At 42.4% G+C, this 9,868-nt stretch overlaps 1 protein-coding gene across 1 annotated transcript; it reads left to right on the forward strand.

The window, feature by feature from the left end:
- The first annotated feature begins 236 nt into the window (after positions 1–236).
- Positions 237–1,785, forward strand: LOC145158417 (uncharacterized). Its single transcript, XM_079077321.1, has 4 exons — positions 237–363; positions 457–549; positions 700–1,050; positions 1,208–1,785. Exons 1-4 carry the CDS (start codon positions 237–239, stop codon positions 1,783–1,785), a joined length of 1,149 nt encoding a protein of 382 aa, XP_078933447.1.
- The last annotated feature ends 8,083 nt before the right edge of the window (positions 1,786–9,868 follow it).

The following is a 9,868-nucleotide window of genomic DNA, read 5'->3' on the forward strand; positions in this document are numbered from 1 at the left end:
CATCAATAGCAATTGTGTTTAGAGTACATCGGCGGTGTTTATGATGCTTTGTCCAAAGGCGATACGGACAGCCGTGTCATTGGTAAGCGTGTATTTCTACCTGCAACTTTCGTTGGGGGCCTAGGTATATGTATAAACACTATCAAGACGCTCTATCCATATGTAGGGTTCATGGTAAGCCACAATATTTCATCACTTTCACTTGTAATGTTAAATGGCCTGAGTATAGAAGATACATGGATGTTGTTGGTCAGCGTGATATTCAAAACAGACCATATATCATTGCACGCATCTTTAAGATCAAAGTTGATGATTTCATCAACTTCCTTAAAGAAGACAAAACTTTTGGAGATGTTAATGCATGTACGTTTCTGTTCTCTTATTTCATTCTTCTTATTTTTTTGCCTTTTGTTCCTTTTATGCCTTACGTAACATATGTTATATTTTTATTCACAGATCTTTACACCATTGGATTCCAAAAAAGGGGTTTACCACATTGCCATACATTATTGTGGGTTGCATCGCCCTTTAAAATACAAGAGGGTGCAGGTATTGACAAATACATAACCGCTGAGCTTCCTGATCCCATACTTGAACCAACACTATATAAGATTGTTACTACATGCATTCGATGAAAATGGTTACGTGTGCTACATGGTCCATGTGGTTTACTGAATACAAGTGCCCCATGTATGGTAGATGATAGATGTGTGAAACGGTTTCCAAAACCATTCAGCCCATTAACAGCATTCGATGAAAATGGTTACGTGCATTATAGAAAACGTGTTGGGCCGTATCATGTCTTAAAAAGTGGTGTTAGAACTAATAACGGGTATGTGGTGTCGTACAACAAACGTTTGTGTAGTCGATTTGATGCTCACATCAATGTAGAATATTGTGGTTGGAATATGATGATTAAGTACTTATTTAAGTACATTTCAAAAGGGGTTGATTGCGTTCGTTTCACTCTTCAAACATTTGAGGCAAATATCACTGCTTCCTCCTCTACCATACCTGTCGCTGTGAATGAAATCAAGTCATTTCTTGATGGTCGGTATATATGTCCACACAAAGCAGCATGGCGGATCCTCAAATTTTCCCTTCACAAATGAGGTCCAGCTGTACAAGTCTTGGCCGTCCATTTGGAGGGGATGCAACCTACTATTTAAAAAAAACAGTCAGTTAGGTTCTTTAATTGATACCCCAGGTTTGGGTGTCACGACTTTAACACAGTGGTTGCACAATAATCAGCGTGATGTTCGAGGCATTGACTTTACGTACAATGATTACCCTTCTAAATATAGATGGGACAACACTGCTAAGAGATGGATTCATAGGACTATCACAATAAATACGACCATTGGCAAACTTACATATGTACATCCAACAATCGGGGAGTTATTTTATCTACGAATTTTACTATGCCATCAAAAAGGATGTAAATCATTCCGTGACATTAGGACCGTTCGTGAAAGAACATACTCAACTTTTCGTGATGCATGTGAAGCGCTAGGGTTAAGTGGTGATGATAGGGAATGGTTAACAACATTTGAAGAAGCATCGTCTTGGGCAACCTCATCAGAACTTCGTTCTCTTTTCTGTCATCTACTTCTGTTTTGTGAAGTAGGGAACCCTCTTTTGTTATGGGAAGCCGTAAAAACTAAAATGGGCGATGACATAACCCACACATTCACTTCTAGTAGTACGGGTCCCAATGTTATACTACATGTTGATACACTAGAACAACAAATACTTCTCGAAATTCAAAAAACACTACTAGCTTAAACGCCTTCCAAATCACTTGCTGATTTTGGATTGCCTATGTCATCTCCATCTCTTCTTTCCATTCTCAGAAATCGTCTTCTTCTTGAAGAGACTAATTACGATACACAACTCTTGATTTCTCAGAATGCATCCATGGTATCACAGTTAAATCCACATCAACTTACTATTTATGAAAGTGTTGTTTCTTTTGAAAAAAAAAACAAAAAACAACTGCTATTATTCATATACGGCTCGGGCGGTACAGGAAAAACATTTTTATGTACGACTATACTTTTATATTTCAGATGTAGGGGAAAGATTGTATTGGCTGTTGCAGCCTCAGGCATTGCATCCTTTTTGTTGCCTTCAGGTCGTACTGCTCATTCTAGATTTGTTAATCCAATTGACTTTACAGACAAGTCCTCCTGTAATATTAAAAAAAACAGCTTGTAGAGCTCCTAAATAGGACTTCTATGATCATATGGGATGAAGCTCCAATGAGTGATCGTCGTTGCTTTGAATTTCTTGATAAATCACTAAAAGATATCCTTGAAGATGATAACCATCTTTTTGGTGGGATGTCAATACTCCTAAGAGGTGACTTTTGACAAACGCTTCCTGTTCAACCTAAAAGTAGAAAATCTCAGATCATCGGCCTAACTCTACCTAATTCATATCTGTGGTCACACTTTATGGTATTCAGATTGCATCACAATATGCGCTTATCCCAACCAGTCAATTCAGAAATGGATGTTAATCGAATATCTCAATGTAACGCCCCGACTCTCAGGTATTAATTTTCAGCTTTACTCTTTCATATTGAAAAGTCTACTCGACGAGTTGGAGGCCCTGACTCGTCAAGTAGGAACGCGTTTGGACCGCAAACTTAAGTGACCAACTCGCTGAGTCGGAGGACACGACTCGACGAGTTGGAGCTGGAGGATGAAACCCTAATTTTCGGGGTTTTTCACCCTATTTAAAGTGTCATTAGCCTCCCTTCGCCTCCCATATAGCCCCGTGTGAGTCCAAAAACCCTAAATCGTCGTTTTCTCTCCATACTTGTGTGTTTTAAGCATTTGAAGGTGGATCTTGGTGAGAGGAACTTGAAGATCAAGAAGTTTGAGGCAAGGAACGTGTGTGGATCTAAAGTCTACCCTAGTTTAGCATCATTTGAAGGTATCAAGTCGTTACCTTGATCTTCTTCTATCTAGATCCTTCTATATTTGAGTTTTGGGGCCATTTTGGCATATTGGTGCTTCATTTCAAGTGATGAACCAAGATCTGAAGTTGCAACTTCAGATCTAGGCTCATATTGGCCCTTACAATCATAAAGTCTCAGTCTTTAGCATGCTAGTGTAATTCCCTTGCCTAGAACCTCTTCTTTAGATTGATTTAAGTCATTAACACCTTGCATGTACCTAAAGTTTGAAACTTTACGTAAGAAGCATGCCTTAGGAGCTTAGATCTACGTTATGGAACTTTGGAATGGCTTAAAAAGCATCTGAATGGAGAAAAGACTGAAGGCACTCGACGAGTTGCATGGTCAACTTGACGAGTCCGATGAAGATTGTCGTGCAAGGTTTCTGCATGGACTCGGCGAGTCAGTAGGGTGACTCGGTGAGTCAGTTAGGGTTTTCCCGACATTGGACACGCACAAACTCGGCGAGTTATAGGGAAACTCGACGAGTCAACCGGGGATTTCACGACTTCTCGAGTTCAGGAAGGGCTCGACGAGTCGGGTCAACATGGACTGTTGACCTTGACCATTGACTTGGACTTTGACCAAGGGTTGACTAGTTGACTTCTGGGGTATTTTGGTAAATTGGAAATTTATGAAAATGGTCATATGGTGTAACGCCCGGGTTTCAGGGCTAAGCATTTTTAGACGATGTAATAGTCTAGGTCAACTATTGTAACTCTTTTTGATGTAATAAAGATGAAATATTTGAGTATTATGTGAATTATGTGAATTTATATGTTTATTATTTATTTATAAATGTATAATAAATAAAGGATAAAAATAAGCGTCAAAATAAAGTGTGAGATAAGCCCGATATCTTTACATAAAGTTGTAGTGGTCAAAACAAGGATTCTGGGGATATAAAGAACGCCGAAATCCGAGTTATAACGAAGAAGTTATGACCCGTCGAAGTTTCACGACGGAACCGACACGATACCGGGAAGCGTAAATAGTGAATTTACGATAGAGCGACTTGTAGCCTTAGCGATCTAAACGAAAGTCGTAGAATATGTTAAACCGAGAGCGTCCATAAAAAGAACGCCCAAATCTGACTTCGTATGAAGAAGTTATGATTTTTCGAAGTTTCGGCTTAGTAGTGTACAACCCGAAGTTCGAATATTAGATCGAGCGGTTTTTAGCCGACACAACCTAAACGAGAATCTAAGATCTCGTAAATAGTAGCGCATCGATAAAAAGACAGACGAAAACGGACGTCGGATGAAGAAGTTATGAATTTTTAACGGACCAATCTTGTCCCGGCCTGTTAAAAAATATAAATTTAAAATAAAGTCAAAATTAGCCGATGGAGTCTAAATGAAAGTTGTAGAGTACGTTCCCGCCTACGCGTGGATATAAAGAACGTCAAAATCGGAGCTCGTATGCGAAAGTTATGATTTTTAGAAGTCGGGAAGCAAAATTGCGAATCTGCGAGAAAGGTGATGACGTGGCCGCATCCGAGCCGTTGCTTGTTGCCCAAGGCTTCACTTCGGATGGATGAAACGTCGCCTCGCATTACGCCCCGCGTTCGAAGCTGGGTACGCCCGGCGTGCTTGGCCTTATCCCTTCCGAGTCCGAGTGCGAGCCAGCTGTACGCTTCGGATGGATGACACGTCGCCTCGGATTACGCCCCGCGTCCGAAGCTGGGTACGCCCGACGTACTTGGCCTTATCCCTTCCGAGTCCGAGTGCGAGCCATCTGTATGCGAGCTGGATTCGTTATCCGATCTACGCCCAACGTAGCCAAGGATTACGCCCACCGTAGTCCGAGGCCTCGCAGGCTATAAAAGGAGGGCGAGAGTTCCGGATTTTTCACACCAATTCTCTTTCTCTCTCTAGTTTCTTTCTCTCTCTAAGATCCCAAACCACCCCTAAACCCTAGGAAAAACCCCTAGCACCCAAAGGAAGCCCCAAGGCTCCCGGAGTCCCGAGAAAAAGGGTCTTTCGGTTCGGAAACGCTGCTCCAAGCGAAGCCCGATTTTATATAACGAAGCGTTGTTCTGTATACTTGCTATCTATCAGGTGAGTGCATAGTTACTTTCATCTTACACATAGATATGAAGTATTTTATATAAATTACGTGCTACGTGTGCATATTATCTGTATACTTGCTATCTATGCTGGATGAACGATTTTATACACGTTTTAAATGATTTAAACTGTATATGTATTTTATATCTACAAAATGTGTTGGGTAAAACATGGGTAGATGTAATAGTTGCTGTGTGACAAAATAAAATAATGAGAGGCCTCGTTATAGATGTTATTGATGATCCAGTCATCTAGCGGAGTATAGATGACGACCACTGACTATTCTAGACAGTCCAGTGGAACGCTAGCAGGCTCGCAACCTGTAGGTGTTTATTTGAACTGTGTGTTTACCAGCAGTACTCCATCCCCCACATGGTTGCCTTATTTGACATGAATTGCCGAGGAACCCCCGAAGCATGTGTTGTCACCCCGATGAAAGTCCTTAGACTAGGTCCCTTGTGTTAGATGTTTTAGGGACGTAAAGTGAGGATAACGGGAACGGGTAATCGGGTTTGTTTGGTTTGATAAAGTTAATAAACTTATTTATTGTGGGTTGAAAACCCTATGTGCTCACCAGGCTCCCAAGCCTGACCCACTCAGTTTCTTGTATTACGGGTAGTGGCGCATGAGCATAGATGTTTGGATGAGAGATAAGGGATTATAGGCCTGTAAATACGAAATAATGTAGTAAGGCTTATGTTGTACTGTTTATGCTTTTGTTCTGTATCGAACATGACATCCCGAGTCTTTTAATGAAATACATTTATTTGGAAATGCTTTTGATAAATCTTTATCATATTTTGTTTTGGGACAAATTCCGCAATACTTTTATTTAAAATGTTACTCTGATTTTCAAACAAGCATAAACAAAATCGGTCTTTTCTGGTCGTGAAAATGGGGATGTCACAGTTGGTATCAGAGCATTAGTTTAAGCGAACTAGGAATTTGTAGGATTTTTAGACTTAAACTTAGAATGCTAAGTGATGATTGTGAGATGTGAGCACTAGCTTATTTTAGGAATTATGCCTAAAATGCTTTTATGTGCTAAATGCTTTGTGCCTGATATGCTGTTATTTGTTCGGATCTATGGTCTGTTACCGACCGGATCTGGAAACCTTATGTGTTTAGGATTCTAAACGTACGACTACGATACTATAACTAACATGTAAACGTTTCGAAGTGATAAGGACGGTTTAAACGACCATCCTAAATAAAGATCTAAATTCACCTTATTCGGTGTATAGAACAAAATGGCGAGAACCCGCAGTGGAGCCGGGAATGCAAATGGAAACAGAAACCAACCTCCAATGATTGAGCAAATAGCGGTTGTGGTAGCCGCTCCTGAGCCGATAACGATGGCCGGAGTGCAAGCGATGATTCAGGCGATGTTAGATCGTCAAATGGAGGAAACCAAACGTTTGCTCCAACAAAATCGAGAGGAAGCTACCATACAGATCGAACAACCCGAGTTGAACGAAGGGCAGTCTGAGGAGGGGAACTACAGTGGAACCATTGGTCAAGTCAACCCACTGATAGTTCGACAAAACAACCAGGATGACGGAGTCGAGAGGAATGGATGCAAGTACAAGGATTTTCTGACTTGCAAGCCATCGACCTTCTTTGGAAAGGAAGATCCGATCGGGGTCATGGATTGGATCTTGGAGATGGAGTTAGCTTTCATGACGTGTGGTTGCAGAGGCAAACTACAGACCACATTTACAGTGCGTCAGTTCCGAGGAGGCGCTGTGCGTTGGTGGAATACCCTGGGGAAGACCTTGAGCCCCAATGAGCCCCTGCAACTGACATGGGCCGAGTTTTTGGTGCAATTCAAACGAAAGTACTGCTCAGCCCAAAACTTGCTCGAGCTAGAGAACCAGTTTCTGACCCTGAAGAAGGGAAGCATGTCAATCGATGAATACACAAACAACTTCACAGAGAATATGGAGTTTGCCTTGCGTCTTGTCCCGGATGAGCTAACAAAAATCGACAAGTACGCCAAGGGACTCCCATGGGAGTATGCGGTGCCGGTACGTCAGGCACATACTCTGGAAGCAGCTATCTGGGCTGCCAAATCTGTGGAGGATATGATTAAAGGAAGGGATGCCAACAAGGTTGAAGTTGGCGAGAAGAGAAAATTTGAGGGGTCTGTTAAACCCAACAATAAGAAGAGTAAGTTCAGTTCCAAGAAGTTTGGAGGAGGAGGGAACGAAGCAAAATGGTGCGAGAAGTGCAAGAAGAAGCACTCGGGAAAATGTAGCGAGGAAGTGACCTGCTACAAGTATGGGAAAACGGGGCACTATGCTAATGAGTGCACCATCAACAAGAGGGTGTGCTACGAGTGCCGTGAAGAAGGGCATGTTGCTAAGGATTGCCCAAAGAAGAAAGATGCGGCAAGGCCCAACATTCCACCAAAGCCGAAGGCGAGAGCCTTCCAGATGACGCTCGAGGCTGCAAAGGAGGCAGCAGACGTCGCTTCAGGTACCTTTCTTGTAAATGGATTGCCTGCCAATATACTATTTGATTCGGAAGCAAACTACTCGTTTGTGTCGCATAAATTTGGTGGGAAATTAGCATTGACTGTAGAAAAACTTGATAATGCCCTAATTGTGGAAGTTGTCAGTGGCAAGTTCGTACCTGTTAGTAACCGTATTAGAAACATCGTCATCGACCTAAACGGAAACGAATTCCACGAAGAGCTATTACCCATAGAATTGAACGGTTTCGATATCGTTTTGAGTATGGATTGGCTTAGCGCCAACGATGCTGAGATTCAATGCCGAAAGAAGATAGTAAGGGTAAACCCACCCGGAAAAGAGTCATTTATGGTGTACGGGGACAAACGCCGAGTAAATTCTGGAATCATCTCCCTGATGAAAGCCAAAAAATGTTTGTCCAAGGGATGTGCATCATACTTGGCATTCGTAATCGATGCTAAGAAGGAAAAGAAAGAGGTGCAGAATATACCGGTCATGTGTGATTATCCGGAAGTCTTTCCCGAAGATCTTCTCGGATTACCACCTGATAGACAAGTGGAGTTTCAGATAGACTTGTTACCAGGTACAACACCGATAGCAAAGGCACCTTACCGATTGGCACCGACGGAGATGAAGGAGCTCATGACGCAACTTCAGGAGCTGTTGGACAACGGTTTCATTCGACCTAGTTCATCACCCTAGGGAGCTCCGGTGTTATTCGTAAAGAAGAAAGACGGGAGCATGAGAATGTGCATAGACTACAGAGAGCTGAACAAGGCAACGGTAAAGAATAAGTGCCCTTTGTCAAGGATTGATGACCTATTCGATCAGCTACGAGGTTCGAGCTACTTCTCAAATATCGATCTTAGGTCAGGGTATCATCAGCTGAAAGTGAGAGATCAGGATATTGAGAAGACTGCATTCAGAACGAGATATGGACACTACGAGTTCTTGGTTATGTCGTTTGGACTAACCAATGCTCCAGCAACATTCATGGATTTGATGAACAGGGTTTGTAAACCATTCCTCGATAAATCCGTGATAGTGTTCATCGACGAAATTCTGATCTACTCGAAAAGCCAGGAGGAGCATGGCAAGCATCTATGAGAGGTGTTGGAGGTATTGAAGAAGGAGAAGCTGTATGCAAAGTTCTCCAAGTGTGATTTTTGGATCCGAGAAGTCCAATTCTTGGGTCATGTGGTTAACCAGGAGGGAATAATGGTTGACCCAACAAAAATCGAAGCTGTAATGAAGTGGGAACGTCCAAAGAGTCCCACAGAGATTCGAAGCTTTCTAGGATTAGTCGGATATTACCGACGATTTATCCAAGGCTTTTCTTCGATAGCTGCTCCATTGACAGCGTTGACCCACAAAGGAGCTACATATACGTGGAATGAGAAACACGAAGAGGCATTCGAGAAGCTAAAGAAGAAGTTATGCGAAGCACCGATTTTTTCTCTACCCGATGGAGCTGAAGAGTTCGCGGTGTATAGCGATGCATCGGGAGTCGGGTTGGGTTGTGTTCTGACCCAAAGTGAAAAGGTGATAGCATATGCCTCTCGACAATTGAAAGAGCACGAAAAGAACTACCCCACTCATGATTTGGAGTTGGCGGCGGTAGTATTTGCCTTAAAAATATGGAGACATTACCTCTATGGTACGAAGTGCAAGCTTTTCACTGATCATAAGAGTCTCCAATATCTCTTTAATCAGAAAGAATTGAACATGAGGCAACGATGCTGGCTAGAATTACTCAAGGACTACGACTGTGAGATACTTTACCACCCCGGTAAAGCAAATGTTGTCGCTGATGCTCTAAGTCGAAGAGTCAATCTTGAAAGGAAAAGGCCAAGAGCATTGAGAATTGAAGTTGTCTCGACAATTGTGGAAAGCATCAAGAAAGCTCAAGAAGAAGCTTCAGAAAAGAATGACCGAACGGAAGAACGTTTGGGAAAGACGTTGGTATTCGGTACAAACCGTCAAGGACTGAAGGTATTCCAAGATCGGATTTGGGTACCTAAGACGGTAGGAATAAGAGACCTTCTGATGAAAGAAGCTCACAAGACCATGTACTCAATTCATCCTGGTAGCACTAAAATGTATAGGGACCTAAAACCCTACTACTGGTGGCCGACGATGAAGCTCGATGTTGCGAAGTATGTGGCAGAGTGTGTAACATGTGCGAGAGTTAAGGCACAACATCAGAAACCATACGGGAGTTTAGAACCTTTACCTGTACCCATGGGTAAATGGGAAGACATCACCATGGATTTTGTGACTAAACTGCCCAGGACGAAGAACGGACACAACATGATTTGGGTGGTCGTGGATCGTTTCACTAAGAGTGCACACTTCATAGCAGC

The sequence above is a fragment of the Lactuca virosa genome, chromosome 2 (assembly GCF_052849685.1).
Source record: "Lactuca virosa cultivar CGN04683 chromosome 2, Lactuca_virosa_CGN04683_v6, whole genome shotgun sequence".
Taxonomy (NCBI): domain Eukaryota; kingdom Viridiplantae; phylum Streptophyta; class Magnoliopsida; order Asterales; family Asteraceae; genus Lactuca; species Lactuca virosa.

Coding starts and splice junctions, on each gene's coding strand:
- LOC145158417 (XM_079077321.1), top strand. CDS start 237: ATGGATGTTGTTGGTCAGCGTGATATTCAAAACAGACCATATATCATT. Junction 364..456: donor TTTTGGAGATGTTAATGCAT/GTACGTTTCTGT, acceptor TTTTATTCACAG/ATCTTTACACCATTGGATTC. Junction 1,051..1,207: donor AATCAAGTCATTTCTTGATG/GTCGGTATATAT, acceptor TTGATACCCCAG/GTTTGGGTGTCACGACTTTA.